At 36.0% G+C, this 23526-nt stretch overlaps 1 protein-coding gene and 1 non-coding gene across 2 annotated transcripts; one reads left to right on the top strand and one right to left on the bottom strand.

Annotated features, from left to right (window-relative positions):
* Positions 1-2153: 2153 nt before the first annotated feature.
* On the bottom strand, positions 2154-2225 carry Trnap-ugg (transfer RNA proline (anticodon UGG)). Its single transcript has one exon. It is a non-coding gene; the product is annotated as a tRNA-Pro (tRNA).
* Positions 2226-2325: 100 nt separating this feature from the next.
* LOC144958612 (ubiquitin-like modifier-activating enzyme 5) lies at positions 2326-22521 on the top strand. The gene is made up of 12 exons (XM_078890703.1): positions 2326-2610; positions 4637-4682; positions 5793-5882; positions 7965-8074; positions 9909-9995; positions 11415-11499; positions 12710-12814; positions 14074-14201; positions 16519-16654; positions 17459-17540; positions 18322-18437; positions 21410-22521. Exons 1-12 carry the CDS (start codon positions 2441-2443, stop codon positions 21488-21490), a joined length of 1236 nt encoding a protein of 411 aa, XP_078746829.1. The 5' UTR covers positions 2326-2440; the 3' UTR covers positions 21491-22521.
* The last annotated feature ends 1005 nt before the right edge of the window (positions 22522-23526 follow it).

Raw genomic sequence — 23526 nt, 5'->3', positions numbered from 1 at the left:
TTATATCACTGTAAAGCGCTTAGAGCCTGTGACAACGGGGTAAAGCGCTATATAAATGCCATTTATTATTATTATTATATTATTATTATTATTATTATTATTATTATTATTATTATTATTATTATTATTATTATCATTATTATTATTATTATGAGTGAGGGGAGGGGGGTGGGGGTGGTAATTGTAGAATACTAGACAGCAATAGTGTTATTAGTGGTCCCCTACCTCCGTTGTTAATATATTGGGAAAAAAAATAATAAAGAGAGAGGGAGAGAGAGAGAGAGAGAGAGAGAGAGAGAGAGAGAGAGAGAGAGAGAGAGAGAGAGAGAGAGAGAGCTGTCTCCACGAATCACGATCCTCTGCGGTGCGCATGAAATCTGTGTTACTTTTAAACTCACATTTGGCCATTCTTAGTTTATTTAAATAAGTCATTCTTTGTCTTCCTCTAGCTCTCTTTCCTTCGATCATCCCAGATGTTACCAACTTTTCTATTCCGTCTCTTCTCCACACATGTCCCAGAAACCGTAACTGCCTCTTTCTGATGTTATCGATCAATATTCTTCCCTTTCTCACCTTCTCCAACACTTCCTCGTTCATACACCTGTCTGTCCATGATACCCTCAACATTCTTCTATATACCCACATCTCAAATGCCTCTAACCTCCTCGTACATTCTTAGTCAAGCGTCCACATTTCACAACCATATAAAAGGGTACTTATGACATATGTTTCTACTACCTTCATTCTGGTCTTCAAGTTTTACTTATAGTCCGTTCCAAATCCCGTGTGCACGGAATATCGCAAATTTCTCCAAAGTTACGAAATGTGGTCCCGTCATTTTTTGCATGCGGGCTTATATTTTAAGTGACATTACACCTTTTGAATAGCGATTAGGTTAGACCATTAAGAATTAAGACTATTTTCTCACTCTATTAAGATCCCACACTTTATAACAATAAACTTGTCGCTTAAAATTCAATTTCTGGAAGCCACAGAGCCAATACACGTCCGAATTGATGCTGTGTGTCAATGTATTGATCAGTAGCGAACATCACTGTCTTCTCCTGCTTGCTTTCACTCGGCCAGCCATCCTAAATTTTGTCTAACTTATTTTTGCACGTATTCAACTTTTTTGAATATATCATTGCCACAATTTATTGTAAAACAAAAACAACGAGCGGCCATGTGGTCTAGTGGTATGACACTCGCTTTCGGATCTGAAGGTTCTGGGTTCGAGCCTCGCGCTCGGCGCATAGTTGAGTCCTTGGAAAAGGCTCTTTACTCACATTCTCTCACCGCACTCAGGTGTAAAATGAGTACCTGGCCGTTAACAGCGTTGTCTTTGTCTGAAAAATTGTAATATCGCCTAACAGGCGTCATGTCCCGTCCTACATGTTAGATGTTGCTGTTGACCAGTACCCCTTGTAAAGCGCTTTGGGCACATTTAGCGGATTTTGCGCTGTATATAGCTCAAGTTTAAGCTCAATTTAATTAAACGTTTGTCTCAAGTCATGTACAAAAGGAATGTAACAGTTCCAAGAAAGGACAAAGTACTATACACTCTATCTACGTTTCCGACCAACAACAAATAAAAACAATCAAAATTAAAATCTATAAGCGTTATAAGAATTTCTACATTTTATTATGCTTCATTCATTGTTAGATATTCCAATGTCAAAGATGGGAAGGGCCCTGAGCCATCAGATCATCTGCCACCACCGAATATTAATATTATTAATACACAGATCCCAACAATCACAAAGATACAACAATAACAAAGCCTCTATAACACACGAAAGCAAAGCAAAAAGCACCAAATTAGCAATGCACGACTGGGAACAGATAAACAGTAATGAAACAACCAACAATAACTTGGGAGATTGTCAAGCAAAGCAGCCCCTACAGATGCGGTGCGAGAAAAAGCAACCTGTGCCTGACAGAGAAACTGGAAATACTATTACATAACCACAGAAACAACACCGTAAACAAAAGATCAGAACTAATGACAATGTGGAGACACCATAATTCAAGTTTCAAAAAACAAAAATAAACAGATAAATAAATAAATAAATAAATAAATAAATAAACAAATAAAGCAGAAAAGAGAGGGAAAACAGAAGAAGAGAAAAGAAAAGAGAAGATAAAAAAAATTCGGGCTCGTCCGGGATTTGAACCCGGGACCTCTCGCACCCAAAGCGAGAATCATACCCCTAGACCAACGAGCCGTTGTAGTTGGAAGTGAGGAATAATAAATATAATATTGAAGGCTATAATATATACCGATCATGTAGCGGAAGAGGAAGTAATGCTTTCAGTTGTAAACAAGAGTACAATCACCGGTGTCTTCTGTTCTCACTGTCTATTTACAACGTGAACATTTTGCTCCATATGTTCTGGCTTTCCTTACATCCTGCGAGTACATAGAAATAACATTTTAATCATGGCTTCTGTGGAAGATCTCCAGCGCCTTGTTGTGCAATTGACACAAGAGTTAGCTGTTGAAAAAGACAGAAGAAAAAAACTGGAACAGGAGAAGACTCAATCATCACAAAACAAGAGGGATCGTATCGAGAAAATGAGTGCTGAAGTTGTTGACTCAAATCCTTACAGGTTGTTCTTTGATAATAAAGTAATATTTTTTATCTGGAATATCTGGCTGAATGGTATTTGAAGGCAAAAAAAAAGCGAGCCCACTTAAAACTTAAAATGAAAAAAAAGACAAAACTTGTACTTGTCTTGTACTGTCCTAGGCCTAGGTCTGTACTTCTGACTCTGCTGACAACTGATTTTCTCAAGTCTCAAGTGTGCACCGGGTTAATATTAGATCCTAGATAATATTATTTCCATTGTGACATTTTGAAAGAGAACATATTTTTCTCATAAATAGATACATTTGAAATTAAAGGAAAGTATATTTAATTTTTTTTTTTGAATCAAGTTTTATAAGTATCTAGGGCCTAAGGCCTAAGGATTAGGTGATTAGGATATTAATATTATTATAAACTTGAAGGTTGACCCCAAGGCCAAGGATGTCTCTTTTCTGTTCGGCTGGCTGTCGTTATTGCCAGACACATTCCAATGCGCATGTGCAATCAACAGATTATTCATACTCAATCTGAATAGCCTCCCGTGGCAGTCTCTTCGCCAGACTATTTCTTCAACCTCATCGTCTTTGTTGTTTAAGTTTCTTCTGGTTTTACAATCTATAGCGTATTTATAATTATACAAAACATTTTGGTCAGACCAAATTTTATTTTATTTTATATTTGTTATTTGAAAAATATTTTAATTATTGGTAATTCATAAAATTAACGCTGTGATTATTGCCAGACATGTCTGCCAATAAAGAAAAACGATTATTGACTGACACCTGTCTGTGCAATAAAGATGAACGGTTATATTTTTATTATATTATAGGCAGACACCTGTCTGGAAATAACTATGGTGTCTGGCAAATACGATGGATGATAATACACAGACACTTTTTTAAAAACTCCACTCTTTTAAAGATTTATCCACATTCCAGAATATTGAAAGTTTCACAATACACGTAGAAATAAGTAAAGTTTGTAAATTATCAATAAAAGCATAAAATTAACCAACAATAAATCAGTCGATGGGATGGATAGTAGGTTACTCTCTATACAAAATATGCGTCAACATTCATGTGGCCGAATGGTTAAGTCGTCTGCCTTAGAAGGCTTGTCGGAATCGACGCTGTGTGTTCGAATCCTGGTTCTGCCACTTTTTTCTACAGTGTTGTAAATGATAAATGTCCCATCCACCCCCACCCCCTTTTTCTCTCTCTCTCTTTTGGTTCCTTTCAATAAAATATTGTCACATTCGTCCCCACTCCGATCTCAAAAAGTATGTACTAAAAGTTAAAGGAATACTTGAGTTGTTTCCCTTAGTAGCAGACAATAATTTGGACGTCACTTCAAGTTTCATTGCCTCTGGTTAATGAAATGAATTGAGAGGGGAAGTGCCAGACGAGGATAATTATTATTTTTCAATGATTGGAACCAATTGTCATTACCGTCAGATGGGGTTACTTTGCCTCAAGGGGTCACTTTGCTTTTGCCGATTTGGAGCATTTTGAGTATTCTGAGGCTTGTTGCAGTTATTTCCCTTGTGGGAGGACTTGCCTTAACTTTTTTTATCAAAAGAAATAACTGTCACAATACTAAATATAATCTAACTTGTCCAAATCTGTAGAGGCAAAGTTAACCCTTGAGGCAAAGTCACCCCTTAAGGCAAAGTCACCCCTTAAGGCAAAGTCACCCCTAAAGGCAAAGTCACCCCTAAAGGCAAAGTCACCCCTTAAGGCAAAGTTACCCCTTGAGACAAAGTCACCCCTAAAGGCAAAGTCACCCCTTAAGGCAAAGTCACCCCTTAAGGCAAAGTTACCCCTTGAGACAAAGTCACCCCTTAAGGCAAAGTATGCCTCACGAGCTGTGATGCAGGTTTATATTCCAGAAGGACTTTTTTTTCTCTTATTTTATTCCAACAATGATCCTTAATCTGTTTTTTGTTTGTTGTTTGTTTTTTTCATGGTCATCGTTTTTTTCATGGTCGTCATCAACTTTAATAAGAATAACCCACGTTTTCCTCGTTTTTTTGTTTTTTATTTCTTCAGTCGTTTGATGGCCTTGAAGAGAATGGGAATTGTGGATGATTATGAGGTGAGTTTGAAGATGACGTTGGTTGAACTGACCGTGTGATAAAGGAATAAATAATAATGTTCACATTTCTCTTACTGTCAAATAATACTTTTGTAAGTTCTTTTTTTTTTTAAAAATTCAGAAACAGATGTAACTACGAAACAGACAGTGATGTGACTTCTGGTTATTAAGCTATCTACTAGAGATGCATGTTATAAAAATGCTTTTTGACTTTTTTTTCTACTTATATGGAGTGATGAAATAAACTAATTGACTAGTGATTCGTTTGGTTTTCTTCCTTGAATTTAAAATTCTGCGGTATATGTGTATTTTAAACAAAATAACCAACAATATTTTAAAACAGTTTTCTGATATTTTTTGAAGTTATTACTAAGAAATGATATTTACTATGTGCAATTGATCAAATTTTTCCACATTTAAAATAACACGGAGAGTCAAAAAAAAAAAAATTATAAATATAATAAAGAGTAGAATGAGACATGGCGTCTGTTAGGCGATATTGCAATTTTTCCGGACAGGCAACGCTGTTAACGACCAGGTACTCATTTTACAACTGACAACGGTGAGAGAAAGTGAGTAAAGAGTCTCTTTCCAAGGACTGAACTATGTGCCGAGCGAGGCCTGAACCCAGCACCTTCCGATCCGAAAGCGAGTATCATACCACTAGACCACATAAGCCGAACAGACTACATGTTTAGAGAGAAGATGTGTCTGGAGGCAAGAAGGTTGCAGGACTAATAAATAGTGGAATGGAGTTTCATTTTGTGGGGGGGGGGGGGGGGGGGGGGGGGGGGGGGGGGGGGGCGAATTTATTGAGAGACCTGTCTCCAAATTGCTTTAATTTTGTTTTGTTTATCTTATTCTTATGCAATAAATAACAATGTGAAATTGAATGTAAGCTTCAATTTAATTACAAAAATAAATCAAATGAACGTTTTGGGTTTCCCCTTTATCAACAAAACAGGATGAATCTTGTTTTGTTGATAAAGGGGAAACCCGAAACGTTCATTTGATCTGTTTTTGTAATTAAATGGAAGCTTACATTCAATTTCACGTCGTTATTTATTTCTTTGAGCTCCGAGCAGCAACATTTACATTATTCCTCTGCAGCGCATCAGAGATTACAGCGTGGCAGTTGTTGGGGTTGGCGGAGTGGGTAGTGTCACCGCAGAGATGTTGACAAGATGTGGTATTGGGAAGGTAAGATATCTATCTAAATAAACTGATAAAGTAAAAGTCACCATTGATTTCTATCTAAATTAATTGATAAAGTAAAAGTCACCATTGATTTCTATCTAAATTAACTGATAAAGTAAAAGTCACCATTGATTTCTATCTAAATTAACTGATAAAGTAAAAGTCGCCATTGATTTCTATCTAAATTACCTGATCAAGTAAAAGTCACCATGATATCTATCTAAATAAACTGATCAAGTAAAAGTCACCATGATATCTATCTAAATAAACTGATCAAGTAAAAGTAAAAGTCAGCATTGGTTGCTATCTAAAATTAATTTGCGAAACCTTTTCGTTTTTATCTTTAAATTTGTGTGTGATTTTTGTGGGGTCAAATTCAAATATTCTAAACATAAATTGGATTGGATTTGTTTGCAAAATACAAAGGAACATTGAAAACAAATAAACAAATTGTGAAAGTTATTAATTTATAATAACTATTAATTATTTTTTGTTTTCAACATTCTATCAAAAAAAAAAAAATTGTTTTATTGGAAAGGGTTTTGTACTTAAAATATCCATTATTTGTACTGTTTCCATCTGAAGTCTTTCCATTGTCACATTTTCATTGGCATTTTAGTCATCCCTCACCACTCTCTATTTAAAAAAAAAAAATTGAGCTTTTATATAGAACAATATCCACTAAATATGCTCAAAGCGCTTTACAATGGGTCCCTGGCCAACAGCAACACGTAACACGTAGGACATGTTAGGCAATATTACAATTTTTTCGGACAGAGACACGCTGTTAACGGCCAGGTAATCATTTTACACCTGAGTACGGTGAGAGAATGTGAGTAAAGAGCCTTCTCCAAGGACTCAACTATGCGCCGAGCGATCCAAAAGTGATTGTTATACCACAAGACCACATAGCTGCACAGACCACATAGCCGGACAGAGAAAACATTTTTATAGTGATTTTTTTTTTCAATCTAAATGATTGTTGATTTTAATTTTAGGATAACTATGTCCTTTTTGTTTCTTTTTTCATATACGACATTCAACTACAAACCCCTGTAAAGTGCTTTGAGCACGTTTGATAGATATTGTGCTTTATAAATACATGCTCAAGTAAGAATGATCCTCTCTCTCATGCCATATGACTTAGATTGGATTTTCTCAAATTGAATTCTTCGTGTGCTTAGGCCTTAGAGTCTGGTGTCTCTGAGTTATGACGCTATAGAAGTTTTCAACATTATTATTATTATTATTATTATTATTATTATTATTATTATATTATTATTATTATTATTATTATTATTATTATTATTATTATTATTATTATTATTATCATCATCATCATTATCATCATCATCATCATTATTATTATTATTATTATTATTATTATTATTATTATTATTATTATTATTATTATTATTATTATTATTATTATTATTATTATTATCATTGTTTATTATTATCATTGTTTTTATTATTATTATTGTTGTTGTTGTTGTTATTATTATTGTTATTATTATTATTATCATTGTTTTTATTATTATTGTTGTTGTTGTTGTTATTATTAATTATTATTATTATTATTATTATTATTATTATTATTATTATTATTATTATTATTATTATTATTATTATTATTATTAATATTATTATTATTATTATTATTATTGTTATTATTATCATTATCATTATTATTATTATTATTATTATTATTATTATTATTATTATTATTATTATTATTATCATTGTTTATTATTATCATTGTTTTTATTATTATTATTGTTGTTGTTGTTGTTATTATTATTGTTATTATTATTATTATCATTGTTTTTATTATTATTGCTGTTGTTGTTGTTATTATATTATTATTATTATTATTATTATTATTATTATTATTATTATTATTATTATTATTATTATTATTATTATTATTATTATTATTATTATTATTATTATTATTATTATTATTATGATTATGATTATTATTATTATTACATTAATGTTTCTTTTTCGCATTTAACGTGTGAGAATCTTATCTTATCGTGATTAGATTTATAATAACTCGTAATTCCCCCTAACCCTCCTCAGTTGCTGATGTTTGATTACGATAAAGTTGAGCTTGCCAACATGAATCGTTTATTTTATCAACCACACCAGGCTGGACTCAGTAAGGTAGAGGCTGCCGAAAGGACACTCAGGTATTTCTATTTAAAGATTTGTACAAAATTCCCCCTTTTTCTCCATGAATGCTGCGGAATGCATATGTTACAGTGAATGACATAATCAGTCGGATGGTGGAAAGGTTTGAACTGAAATATTGCCAAGTTTAGTTAGAAGGTCAGCTTTTTAAAATCAAAAATGAATTCTTGTCATAAATGATTAAACCAACCCTTTTTGTACAACTTTCGGGAAATATCAAAGCTTAATTTCACTTCTAAATATTTTTTTACAGTTAGTCAAGTTGAAAAAGTATGAAATTTGAGAAAAGTTGCTGATTACTTTTCCCATACATCTGACCATACCGTCATGAACTAATTGATATAAATACGAAGCTAATTAAAAAAACAAGATAAACATCAAATATAATAAAATATTCATAAAAAATACAGAATCTTAATGTCCACCTTACTAGTCACTCATGAAGATTTTGACATGAACGATAACATTGGTTGAAAATTCAGCAGTGATCTATAAGCTCTGAGATATAAATCTAAAGTGGGTGCAGATGTAACTTCCCGCAGTAAATTGTTCCAATCTGTGATGGTTCTGGGCGGGGTAAAATGAGAATTTTCTGAGGTCTTTAGTGCCTGTCACGGGAATGAAACTGTCTATGTGGGAAGTCCATAGATGTTCGTGTCAGTTATTGGATGTCGGGGTTTGAAATAGCCACCAGGATGTTCTTTATCTCATACATGATGGTCAGGCATGTTGCTTTCATCCTAGTTTGATTTGATCACTCATGCTGCCACATTTGATGTTTTGTTATAATTTCCCGTAACAAATCGAGCGGCTCGTCTCTGTCCTGCCTCCAGTTTATCAACAAGGTGTTTTGCGTGCGGGTCCCAAACAGTGCATGCATATTCAATTTGTGATCAAACTAATGACTTGTAAACAAATGATTTTCGGCTTGTTCTTTGTCAATAAAATGTGATGAATGAAACATATTTTATTGGCACAAAGGGACAAAAGCAATTTTAAAAGTATGAATTGGAGCAATTCTGGCCATTGAAGAGGTAAAATATGAAAAAAATATTTTCATTAATATATAAAAGTTGTCACAGATTATGAGCATCGTACATGTGATGGAAGGTATTCCAAATGTGAAGTGTGAAGCAAAATAATTATAAATTCATTAAAGTTAGAATTAAAAATCAAAATTTCCTATATTCATCTCATAGGGGAAATTTTCCAAGGGAAGACTGAAATAACCCAGGCGTCAGCAACAGTGCAGCGCTGCAAATTGAGCCAGGACGATGTGACTTGCTCAAGGTCACACAGCGCAGTGGCGGGTGATCGAACTCGGTAACTTTCAGGTACGAAGCAAAGACCGTACAACTGAGTCATGCTGCAACTTTATTCCATACATTTGTTTTCAGTTTAGCTGTTTATCACATTTGATGACTACGTGCGGCTATTTGGTCTAGTGGTATGACACTCGCTTTCGGATCGGAAGGTCCTGAGTTCGAGCTTCACTCTGCGCATAGTTAAGCCCTTGGAAAAGGCTCTTTACTCACATTCTCTCACCGTACTCAGGTGTAAAATGAGTACCTGGCGTTGTCTCTGTCTGAAAAACATTAATATCGCCTAACAGGCATTATGTCTCGTTCTACATGTTACTTGTTGCTGTTGGTCAGGGACCCTTTGTAATGCACTCTGAGAACATTTAGTGGATTTTGCGCTATATAAAAGCTCTATTTTTTTTTTGTACACAAAATATTTGATTTTGTCTTCTGATATCTTGTTCTTCACTGTCCTGTCTTGTATAGTCTTAATAATTTCAATGGATTTCATTTCTTGTTTTGTGCATATCAGGGAAATCAACCCTGATGTTCTTTTTGAGGTTTACAACTACAACATCACCACAGTCGACAACTTCAACCACTTCATGGACCGAATCAAGTGAGAGGAACATTCGTATTTATCTCTTGCAGTATTCTATTCTCCCTCTTGTTTTTATTGTAATTTTCTCGCTCTATTTTTAAAAAGATTTTGTGGAATATATTTCTGTTACATTGAGTGTTATAAAATTACCTAACATTATTAGAGAGTGAATCTCATTACCGCTTTTTTTTTTTTTTTTGATATAAAGAATTTAAAGCACCTTTTATTTTGTAATGGGGGTCCTGATAGCTCAGTTGGTAGAGCACTCGCTTCATCACACACAAAGGGACCAACATCGATCGTGGCTGCAGTCGAGATTTTGTTCCAATCCCTCTGTCCAGCCAGCAGTAAATGGATAGCTGGGTCTATAAGATCTGGTGGAAAGTACATTGTGCTAGACTAGCATCCTATCCAAAGGGTAGCAAGTAATTATTGTTGTCCTTTCCATGCTATGGACACTGAGATAAACTTCAGCTCCATGGGCCTAATGGCTCCGAAGGACTACCTTTATTTTGTAATGGTTCCTGTAACGATTCAACTTTGCGTATTCTATCGTCTGGTTGTGTACAACTAATAGATTTATATCTGAAAGGAAGAGAGAAAGAGGGGTGGGATAGACAGAAGGGGGGAGGGAGAGAGGGAAAGGGAAGTGGGGAGGGAGAGAGAGAGAGAGAGAGAGAGAGAGAGAGAGAGAGAGAGAGAGAGAGAGAGAGAGAGAGAGAGAGAGGTGGAGGAATGGGAGGGAGGAGAGAGAGAGAGAGAGAGAGAGAGAGAGAGAGAGAGAGAGAGAGAGAGAGAGAGAGAGAGAGAGAGAGAGAGAGAGGGGGGGAAGAGAGAGAGAGAGAGGGGAGAAGAGAGAGAGAGAGAGGGGGAGAGAGAGAGAGAGAGAGAGAGAGAGAGAGAGAGAGAGAGAGAGAGAGAGAGAGAGAGAGAGAGAGAGAGAGAGAGAGAGTTTCATAGGGTAAACGAGTCTATTGTTATAAAAAAAAATTATTCTCTATTGTCTTCTGGCACTTTTCTACTCCATCTCTTGTTGTTGCCAATATAAGTGCCTGCTCCACTCACTTTTCTGAATTAAAAATTCACCCCATATACCGGAGCATACTCAATGTCTCAATTGTTTCTATGTTATATGTTTGTGTTGAGAACATTGGCTATTAAGCTTAATCGTTGGCCAACTAACTGTGTTGGACCCGTGATCTCCAGCAGTCGGTGAGAGAGAGCTCTAGGAATGACCTGAGTTAGATACGATTTTTTTTGGGATCGTGGATAGCTCATAGTTGTCGTACCAATAATATCGCGGGTTCAAACCCCCAACACCGCTGCGAAAATTAAAAAAATTCTCTATTGTCTTCTGGCACTTTTCTACTCACTTCATCTCTTGTTGTTGCTTTTGTTATTACTTTTGAGATCTCCATCTGGTGCATTTGTTTGTAGATCAGGAGGCAAACGACCCAACACCCCAGTCGATTTGGTGCTCAGCTGTGTCGACAACTTTGAAGCCAGGATGACCATTAACACTGTGAGTATAAATATTTTTTTTCTTTAAAAAAAAAAATTAGCTTTTATATAACGCAATATCCACTAACCCTGCTCAAAGCGCTTTACAAGTGGTCCTAGGCCAACAGCAACAACAACATTTTGGTTTCCTCGTTGGATGGAATATCAAAATAGCAAACGCCAATCTGAAGTGAAAAGATTGACCTTTCTTATTCGTGACCTTTTGCTCTGGTTGCCGGCAACATGATCTCGTGTGTTAGTACAACAGTCAACTCCGGATAATAACAACTTTCGGTTAATCGCAACATTTTCACTGATTTCAAGGTGTGCGATTATCTGGAGTGGACTGTACCACTGCTCGGTGTTTGAATACTTTTGATCCATTGTGGATTTTTGAATATTACAGACCCGGTATTTGTTGTCGACTGATGATGTCAAATTTATGGTAAAAGTTGTCGTAATCAAGGTTGCCAATTTTTCATTCATTTATTTACGGAATTCAGTACATTATAAACCCTCAGTAAATTTTCCAATTGTCTGCTAAACATTCTCCCCCCCCCCCCCCCCCTCTCCCTCTCTCCTCTCTCTCTCTTCTCTCTCTCTCTCCTCTCTCTCTCTCTCTCTCTCTCTCTCTCTCTCTCTCTCCTCTCTCTCTCTCTCTCTTCTCTCTCTCTCTCTCTCTCTCTCTCTCTCTCTCTCCTCTCTCTCTCTCTCTCTTCTCTCTCTCTCTCTCTCTCTCTCTCTCTCTCTCTCTCTCTCTCTCCTCTCTCTCTCTCTCTCTCTCTTCTCTCTCTCTCTCTCTCCTCTCTCTTCCTCTCTCTCTCTCTCTCTCTCTCTCTCCTCTCTCTCTCTCTCTCTCTCTCTCTCTCTCTCTCTCTCTCTCTCTCTCTCTCTCTCTCTCTCTCTCTCTCTCTCTCTCTCTCTCTCTCTCTCTCTCTCTCTCTCTCTCTCTCTCTCTCTCTCTCTCTCTTTTCTCTCTCTCTCCCTCTCTCTCTCTCTCTCTCTCTCTCTCTCTCTTCTCTCTCTCTCTCTCTCTCTCTCTCTCTCTCTCTCTCTCTCTCTTCTCTCTCTCTCTCTCTCTCTCTCTCTCTCTCTCTCTCTCTCTCTCTCTCTCTCTCTCTCTCTCTCTCTCTCTCTCTCATAATCATAGAATTTGTCTCATAATGATTTATGAGAATGTATCTGATAATGATTTCTTATCCTCCCATCCTTCCATTGTCCCTTCCACCCAGGCCTGCAATGAACTGGGCCAAAACTGGTTTGAGTCAGGTGTCAGTGAGAACGCCGTATCCGGTCACATCCAATTTGTGATACCAGGAGAGACATCTTGTTTTGCTGTGAGTATTTTCAAAAGACATTCCTTAACTCTTTCCTTACCGACCATTTTCATGATTTTTCAAACCAGAAATGCTACACCTACCCAACACAGAACTTGAATTTTGACACTCAAATTCATGAGAAATACGTACATAGCTAGTAGATATGCACATTTTGTGTAGCTTATCAAGCTTTATAAAACAACGATTTTTCATACAATTTTGTGATGCGCAAAGCAAATCTGATTAAGAAAAATGTTCAATGTAAGGTAACAATAAATGTGACGATTTTCCTTAGTTGGTAAGGAGAGGGTTAAGGATTGTCTCCACCCCCCCCCATCCCCCACCCCTTCGGTTAATAATCTTGCTCAATGAAAAAAAAAACGAAAATACCTGAAGCGGGGCGCGAACCCAGGACCTTCAGGGTCACAGAGCAATGCCTTAACCACTCAGCCACTTCACCCCCCCCCCCCTTATTTATTTATTTATATATTTATTTATTTATTTATTTATTTATTTATCTTTTGTAAAATGCCAATGAATGTGCATTGACGGCCCCAGTGAGGGGAGAATTATCTACTAATAATGAATGCTATTGGGCTTATTAGTTTTCAATAAAAAGGAATAAAAATGAAATTGACAATAAGGTAATGTATTTCCACGGTTCTTCCATGCCTAGTGGGCTTTACATGATTTATTATGTGGCTATGTGGTCTTGTGGTATGACACTAGCTTTCGGATTGGAAGGTCCTGGGTTCGAGTCTCGCTCTGCGCATAGTTGAGTCCTTGGTGAAGGCTCTTTACTCACATTCTCTCACCGTACTCAGGTGTAAAATGAGTACCTGGCCGTTAACAGCATTGTCTCTGCCCGAAAAAAATTGTAATATCGCCTAACGGGCATCATGTCTCGTCTTACATGTTAAGTGTTGCTGTTGGTCAGGGACCCCTTGCAAAGCGCATTGAGCACATTTAGTGCTCAAAAAAAAAGAAAAGCTCAACTAATTTTGTAGATCCTCTAATTGTTGTTTTTGTAGATTATTGAAGATAACTTTATAAGACCGGTTGTTGATCATGGCTGACTTCCAAGATTAAAAAAACGGAAGTGTTTATTCCGGAACTGAATATTATGACACAATAAAAAGAAGGATCATCAAAGGATCATAACTGAAACAATACAACAAAACAACACAATACAAGGATTGTTTCCCTTGTATTGAACATTAATATTAACTATATTACAGTGTTGATTAAAATGAATGTATTATTTACGACTACTACAGTGTGCCCCGCCTTTAGTAGTTGCCACCAACACAGACGAGAGAACGTTGAAGAGAGAAGGTGTGTGTGCTGCTAGTCTTCCAACAACCATGGCTGTTGTAGCTGGTTTCCTGGTACAAAATGTGCTCAAGTAAGGAATTCACTTATTTATATGTCTTTCTACTCAAAAAAAAAAAAAAAAGGATGATAGGTTTGTTTTTATGGGGGGTCAGGTGGGGAGGAGGGTGTTGTCTGTTTTGTTTTTTTAATTCATATTTCACTTTCCGACTTTTGGGTTTGTAGAACAAGTTATTTATAATATAAATATAAGATTTTCATTGAACTTTATTTTTTTTTCTCTATTGAATGTTCTTTTATTGGTTCAATAATACATCTTGCTTACGAGAGCTTGGCCATCTTTAAAACTAAACAGAAAAGATAAGATGCAATTTGTTACGTTATTGTCACAACGTGAGTGTTGCTATTGTATTTGAAAGGAATTTGAATGCTTCTATTTTGCTCGTTTTTTGATATATGAATCTGTAGATAGCAAGTAGAACATTTATATGGAGAGGATAAACCAGTTTTTGTATAAAATGGAATGGATGCTACTTCATGGTATCATTTGTGATTTCGTTTTACTGGCACAGGACCTAAAGTCGTCCCACCTGCTCTTAATAGCTCTTCAAAACAAAATGAAATAATACATATATGTAAAAAAAAAAATAAAAAAAAAAATCGAGCATTTATATAGCGCAATATCCACTTAACGTGCTCAATGCGCTTTTACAAGGGGTCCCTGGTCAACAGCAACATTTAACATGTAGGACGAGACATGACGCCTGTTAGGCGATATTACAATTTTTCGGACAAAGACAACGCTGTTAACGGCCAGGTACTCATTTTACACCTGAGTACGGTGAGAGAATGTGAGTAAAGAGTCTTTTCCAAGGACTCAACTATGCGCCGAGCGAGGCTCGAACCCAGGACCTTCCGATCCGAAAGCGAGTGTCATAACACTAGACCACATAGCCGCACAACGTGTAACAGATGTAACTTGTGATCAATATTTGTGCAAATTGATTCAGAAAAAAAGTTGGAAAAGTATTAGATTTATTGGTCGGTGTTTAACACTCTTGGTGCTCATTTATCTGCTAAGATATTCAAATTTTTATTCACTCACTCAATCCCATGACCAGTTGATCGTCAGGGGGGGGGGACGTGTGGGCAACAGACTTCACAATCTCACGCCATCCGTCACAGTCTCTGGCCTTTTTCCACTAAGCTATTGAGATCCAGGCCTGTCCGCTCTTTGATGTTGTCTTGCCATAGTTTTTTTTTTCTGTCTTCCTATTCTCCTCTGCCCCTCTACAGTGCCCTGCATATTTTGGATTTATTGCAAGGATGCATTTTACATTTTACACCTATTTCTATTCTATGCGTGATTTCCCTATTTAAAAAAAAATTTTTTTGCGCTCCAAATTTTTTTGCGTTGTATTAATTCCGGTCAATTTGGGATTGCTTAGTTACATATCGAATGCTTTTTTTTTTCTTTTTTGTTTACTTTCCAAGATTTTTCTACAGAGAAGACCTACAAAATATCTGTCCTCTATCTGGAATTTTATTAATGTATTTATGTCTTTATTGTTCTTTTGTTGTTGGCTGAAGAAGGGTTTTGAGCCCGAAACATTCTGAGTTTGGTATTTTGTTCTTTTTTTAAAAAACTGTTATAATCATTTTTGTTTATTATTTTTTACTGCCCCTGCATGACAGTCTGGTACAGGTTATCGTGGCAGACAGTGTGTCCGAATCATGACCCCCGTGCTCGGCGCATAGTTGAGTCCTTGGAAAAGGCTCTTTCCTCACATTCTCTCTTTGTACTCAGGTGTAAAATGAATACCTGGCCATTAACAGCGGTGTCTCTGTCTGAAGAACTGTAATATCGCCTAATAGGCGGCATGTCCCATTCTACATGTTAAATGTTGCTGTTGACCAGGGACTCCTTGTAAAGCGCTTTGAGCACATTTAGTGGATATTGCGCTATATAAAGCTCAATTATTAATTAAAGCTCAATTATGACAATTTTCTTCTTTTGATAACATTGACAACAACAAACATTGTATAGCCCAAAATTGACAAATACCTTCAATCACATTGTCAGATACCTGTTCTAGTTTGGAGATGATGTCCGGTGCTTAACTTTTTGTCCAAGTCATCTACCTATCCGCTATACTATGTTAAAATTTTTATTACTTTTGTCTAAGAAACTAATTGTCTTTTCCCAAAATTGACGATACCTTCAATAATATTGACAGATACCCGCTAAAGATTGAAGATGGTGTCTGGTGCTTAACGGTTTTCCATGTCATCTATCTATCTGCTATGTTATTAAAATTTATACTATGTTATTATCCAAGAAACTATTGTCTTCTAAAAAAAGTTGATAATACCTTCAATAATATTGACAGATACCTGCTCCACTTTGGAGATGTGTCATATTACTTGGGCTACAATGCCCTCCAAGATTTTTTCCCCACAATGAGAATGAAGCCCAACCCCCAGTGTGATGACAGCCATTGCAGACGGCAACAAAAGCTTTTTGAGGTAGAGATTTTTTTACAAGACATTATTATGTTGTTACAAAATGGAGACTTCATGAGCATTTCTAAGTCATTAAACTGGGTGGGTGTTCCTGGCCTCCCATAGTGTTGCAGGGAGTTACTTACTGTGTCTTCTATTCTCTACTGGGTGGGTGTTCCTGGCCTCCCATAGTGGGCAGGGAGTTACTTTCTGTGTCTTCTATTCTCTACTGGGTGGGGTTCCTGACCTTCCATAGTGAGCAGGGAGTTACTTAATGTGGCTGAGAGGGAAACAGTCAAATGTATAGTAGTTTTGGGAGATGCTATTTTTTTTCTTGTAAATCATCTCTCTGTTACACTCTATTATTCCACCCCTTCCATAGGAAAATCCTATCATTACTTAGTAAATACATATTCGTTGAATAAAGCGTTGAATTAAATTTTATTTAGCGATTGCAGAATATTTTTGCACATTTTATTGGTGTGAAATTAGGTGTAAAAGACAGCTGATTGGTAATTATAAATAATCTTTCGGTGTGCAAGAATCAAGTCCAACGTTTTTCTTATTTGGGTCAAATTGTCATTCAAGCCAAAGGAGAAAGATACAAATTATGTTGAATAGAATTACTACTAACGTACAATTGATCATGAAATATCGAATAGTGACACATATTTTTGAGCTCGTAACTCATATAAACCATAACAATGCCAAAAAAAAAAAAAAAAAAAAAAAAAAAGATGTTTTGACCCTTGGTCTTCCGTAGTTGTCAGACAAAACAGGCCAAAAAAAATAAAATTATGATGAAATGAATGTTTATTTTTTTTGTAGGAGAGAGAGGCGGCCAAACCAAAGTTGGAAGTGGAAGAGAAAGTAGAGGAGCCAGAAGTTTTACACGACGAGAATGAATGGAGTGAGTTACCATTCCATAGAACTATTATAGGATTTGTTTGTTTTTTTATATATCGGTTTTATTTTTTGTTTATATATATATTTTTTTTATTTATTAAATCATTAATCATTTTATTTATTTATTTATGCATTCTATGAATGAATGAATTAATTTATTTGTTTACTTTTCTGTTTCTTATATTAATTAATTAGTCAATTTCTTCTTCTTCTTCTACTTCTTCTTCTTCTTCTTCTTCTTCTTCTTCTTCTTCTTCTTCTTCTTCTTCTTCTTCTTCTTCTTCTTCTTCTTCTTCTTCTTCTTCTTCTTCTTCTTCATTTTCATTTTTCTTCTCCTTCTCCTTATCCATATTCCACATAGTAATTTTATTCAACATGGTCATTTAAAATCAATTTGGGAGAAAAATTCTCTATTCATATCTATATAAAACAAAAGAATCTTTTTTAAAAAAATGTAGATACATTTATAAATATTTACAAAAGATTTTGAGATAGTTTGGATATGAAATCAGCATATGGTATGAAATATCATTAACCATTATCCAAGCAACTACTAAGAGGTCGAAAAAAATAATTTAGATGCCGTTTTTGGGGTTTTTTTTTTTAGTAATTTGTGATATCAAGCACTTACTTCTTTTGGAGAAAACAATTCAATTTTGCACCCCTTACACATGAGACTTGAACCAGGGACCACCTGATCAGAACCCCAAGATCATGAAGCAAAACAGAAGTTTAACAGTATAATCAATTGATCAACACTTCTTTTTCCCCCGTGTCTCATCCAGAGATAGAGCTCGTATCGGAGACAACAGAAGAAGAATCACAAGCTGCTGAGGGTGAAAGACCAGAACTGACTGCTGGTGTGACGGTTGCCTACACAAAACCTGCTGGGGACCACCAGGTTAGTGGGGTGACATTGGCATTATAAATATTGGTAGTTATGCTGTGTTCTGTACATTAAAATATGATCGTAATACTAACGAATAGGTGAGAATGGAAAGGCTTATTAAAGTGGCTACGTTTTGATGCAGAAAAATGAGTGGAGCAGGCATAATATTACTAACAACAAGAGATGAAGTGAGTAGAAAAGTGCCAGAAGACAATAGAGAATAAAAAATTTTTCGCGGCGGTGATAGGGTTTGAACCTGCGACCTTATTGGTAAGGCAACTCCGCCTGGTCGGTGAGAGCGTGACTCTAACGTATGAGCTATTCGTGTCAAACTCAGGTCATTCATTACTGGAGCCTTCTCTCACCGACTACTGGAGACCGCGGGTCCAACAAACACACAACCAACTCGAAGTATTTCGCCAGCAGTTAAGCTTAATAGCCAATATTCTCAACACAAACATATAACATAGAAACAATTGAGACATTGAGTATGCTCGAGTGAGACTCGAACCCAGAACCCAGGACCTTCCAATCCGAAAGCGAGTGTCATACCTCAAGACAACATAGCCCCACGAATAATAATAATAAATTGATATTGGAGAAGTAGAATGTGTTTGCCATACCACCTCGTACCTCATAATATTGCTACAGTGAATGACTTAATCAGTCGAATGGTGAAATGGTTTGAACTGAGATATGGCCAAGTTTAGTAAGAAGGTCAACTTTTATCAAAAATGAGTTCTCATCATAAATGTTTCTGTATTTGTTTCTGTGAATGACGTAATCATTTCGATGGTGAAAAGGTTTGAACTGAGATGTTGCCAAGGTCAATTTAAAAAAATCAAAAATGAGTTCTTGTCATAAATTATTAAATCAACCCTTTTTGTACATCTTCGGGAAATATCAAAGGTTAATTTCACTTCTAAATATTTTTTACAGCTAGTCTAGTTGAAAAAGTATGAAATTTGAGAAAAGTTACTGGGTACCTTTCCCATACATCTGACCATAACTTCATGAAAAATCACCCGATTTACTTCAAATAAAGATTAAAAAGCTCTGGGGAGCATAGTCGATCAGATAATTCCAAAAAAAAAATCAAATCTAAAAGTTTCACCTTCCGACTGATTATGTCATGCACTGACACATATTGTTAGTTATGCCGTGTTCTGTATATTAACATATGACCATAATACTAACGAATAGGTGAGAATGGAAAGGCATATTATTATAGTAGCTACATTTTGATTCAGAAAAATGACTGGAGCAGGCACTTATGTTGATGATAACAAGAAATGAAGTGAGTAGGAAAGTGCTAGAAGACGACAGAGAGTAAAAACTTTGTGGTGGCGATGAGGGCTGATTACTCACATCCCAAATAATTTTTTAAAAAAATTATTGAGATTTTATATAGCAAATATCCACTAAACATGCTCAAAGCGCTTTGCAAGGGGTCCCTGTCCAACAGCAACACTTATTATGTAGGACGAGACACGACGCCTGTAGTTGTAAGGGGATATTATAATTTTTTCGGACAGAGACAACGCTGTTAACGACTAGGTACTCATTTTACACCTGAGTATGGTGAGTGAATGTGAATAAAGAGCCTTTTCCAAGGACTCAAATATGCGTCGAGTGAGACTCAAACCCAGGACCTTTCGATCCGAAAACGAGTGTCATACCTCAAGACAACATAGCCCCACGAATAATAATAATAAATAATAATCCAATGAATATAGTGGTATTGGAGAAGTAGAATGTGTTTGCTATACCACCTAGTACCTCAATCCATTCTGCTACGCATTACGATCAGCCACAAGTTGTATGCCAGGTGTTAAAAAATAACCCTGTCAAAACTCCAGTTTACAAAAAAAAAGAAAAAAAAAGGTGAAAGGAGACTTGTTTTTATTTCTAAACAAAAAAAAAACAACAAAAAACGAAATATGCAGAAAAGACATGTGGAAGGCAAAGTTATGCTGCCGTATATATGGAGATGTGGAGGCATTTTCCTGGATATGGAGATGTGATGGAATTTTCCTGGACATGGAGATGTGGAGGCATTTTCCTGGATAGCGTTTTCCTGGATATGGAGATGTGATGGAATTTTCCTGGACATGGAGATGTGGAGGCATTTTCCTGGATAGCATTTTCCTGGATATGGAGATGTGATGGAATGTTCCTGGACATGGAGATGTGGAGGCATTTTCCTGGATATGGAGATGTGATGGAGTTTTCCTGGACATGGAGATGTGGAGGCATTTTCCTGGATAGCATTTTCCTGGATATGGAGATGTGATGGAATTTTCCTGGACATGGAGATGTGGAGGCATTTCGCTGGATATGGAGATGTGATGGAATTTTCCTGGACATGGAGATGTGGAGGCATTTTCCTGGATAGCATTTTCCTGGATATGGAGATGTGATGGAATTTTCCTGGACATGGAGATGTGGAGGCATTTTCCTGGATATGGAGATGTGATGGAATGTTCCTGGACATGGAGATGTGGAGGCATTTTCCTGGATATGGAAGTCATCCTTTTGGCTCGAAGTTTTCATATCAAGTGTCGGAATGTACTTTTTGCAATAGACTAGCATACTATCCAAACAGTAGCAAGCAACTGCTATTGTCTATTTCATGTCTTAAAACTAAGATAAACTCCGGCTCTATGGGCCTTTTTGGCTATGAATGTCCTTATGAGTGAGTAATGGAACCAATGTGTTCAGTCGTCATTCAGTTTGAACGGGATCCAGTTAAGGCTGCTGGAATACGCCCAATATTTTGGACCCCTTATTTTTATTTTTACTTATTTATTTATTTATTTATTTATTTATTTATTTATTTATTTATTTATTTATTTATTTATTTATTTATTTATTTATTTATTTACTTCCATATTTATTTATTTACTCACTTATTTATTTATTGATTGATTGATTGATTTATTTATTTATTTACTTACATATTTATTTATTTATTAATTCTACAGAAAGAAGATTCAGAAAAGGCCTTTGTCCCAAGCACAGAACTCAGTATGGAGGACTTGATGAATCAGATGAAGAGTTTATGATGATAGTTACTTCCCTTGGTTTATTGGTGTTATCAAGGATTGTATGGAATGCATTCATAATCATAACGTTATAACACTCTCTCTCTCTCTCACCCTCTCTCTCTCTCTCTCTCTCTCTCTCTCTCTCTCTTCTTCCCCTCCCGTTCTTTTTTTTTCTTCCTCTTTATTTAAAAAATAAGATTTTTTTTCTTCTGTTTTTTATAAGTTTAAAAAAACCCAAACGACAAGACCATTTTTCCCTTCTGTGATAGTTTATATTTTGTCTTCTATTTTTTTTTTTCTCTTTGTTTTTTTTTTTGTTTTTTTTTTTTGTTACAATTTTGGATAATTAATTTTTCATACCACTGTTTAATGTGAGACAAAATTCAATCAGGAATATAAGTAAACTGGTTGACAATCACAAAGGAAAATATTTCACTTTTGTCTTCTACTTGTATGCTGTTATATCTGGAGTCCCGTTTCGAAGATGGAGATACTCATCTCATCTTCTTGAGTGTTTCTAGCGTCTGAAAAGTTGTTTTTTTTTTATGTAGAGAAGTTGTAGAGGGCCATATCTCCTCTCTATGGGTTGAGTATTTTCTGCATCGCAGCAGTATATGTCCTGCATCTTCCTCCTCCTCACCACATGAGCAGACCGGTGACGACTGTGTCAGTTTCATGCGTCTGTGCGGCTATGTGGTCTTGTGGTATGATGCTCGCTTTTGGATCGGAAGGTCCTGGGTTCGAGCCTTGCTCGGCGCATAGTTGATTCCTTGGAAAGGGCTCTTTACTCACATTCTCTCACCATACTCAGGTGTAAAATGAGTACCTGGCCATTAACAGCGTTGTCTCTGTCCGAATAAAATTGTAATATCACCTGACAGGCGTCATGTCTTGTTCTACATGTTAAGTGTTGCTGTTGGCTAGGGACCCTTTTGTAAAGCGCTTTGAGTACATTTAGTGGATATTGCGCTATATAAAAGCTCAAGTGATAGAAATGCCTTTTTGAGATGTTCAGAATAAATGCTTTATCTATTGACTGCACCGTAAAACTTTGTCTGTTTATTGAAAATGTTGATGCTTGAAGCTCGAAGAAATCGATTGCAATGGAAAATGAATTGGAAGCTTCTGTTTATTTAACAAAGAGAGATAAAGTTGACTTTTCCTGTTTCCTCTTTATCAACAAAACATGACGAATGAAACACAAAGAGCAGCAGCTTCTAATGGTGCTCCAACTACTGTGTTATGACATTCGACCCGATCTGTAAATTCTTCACTGCATTTGCGCACCGTCGCAAACCCACCCAGAAGCTTAGTCACAACACAACGTTCAACTAATAATAATAATAATAATAATAATAATAATAATAATAATAATAATAATAATAATAATAGATCTTTATTGTCCATAAATATGGCAATTTGTCATTTAGTTACACTTGTTATAACGTTAAATGATAACTGTAACATTGAGAAGATATTTCACTGCTACTTATTTTCTCTCTCTCTCTCTCTCTCTCTCTCTCTCTCTCTCTCTCTCTCTCTCTCTCTCTCTCTCTCTCTCTCTCTTCCTCTCTAGATGCTCTGCAGTTTCGTGTTCTGACCCACATCGGGTATATGTTGGAAAGTCCCCACTGAAGAAACCCAGAGGGCGAATGAGAGATGTGGGAATGGTGTGGTTACCCGAAAGGACCGCATTATCCGTCCTCATTCAATAAATCAAAACTTCCCATTCATTTCCCATTGCTATTTGTCAGCTGTTTATTGTTTACTTGTTTCTTAGCTGTTTCGTTCATTTCTTGTTACAGCAAATAAAATAATTAGATCTTTATATTGTAATTATTAAATCTTTGCTTGTAAGTTTTATGTTTTGAACAGCTGGCTTTTGATAAAACTACAATACCACAGCACTCTTGAAAAACCTTGTATGAACTCAATCAACCCTAACACCGACTATATCCATAGTTTACCAGGGTTACTTTTACTCCATGCCTATTTATTACATTTTTCTGAGACAAATTATAGGTGTTTATCAAAACTATTGTTTTTAGTTGTTA

Source organism: Berghia stephanieae, chromosome 13, assembly GCF_034508935.2.
Source record: "Berghia stephanieae isolate SIO BIC M18660-M18661 chromosome 13, UCSD_Bste_1.3, whole genome shotgun sequence".
Taxonomy (NCBI): Eukaryota; Metazoa; Mollusca; class Gastropoda; order Nudibranchia; family Aeolidiidae; genus Berghia; species Berghia stephanieae.
Note: the sequence above shows the minus strand (reverse complement) of the source record. Positions and strands in the feature narration are given on the sequence as shown.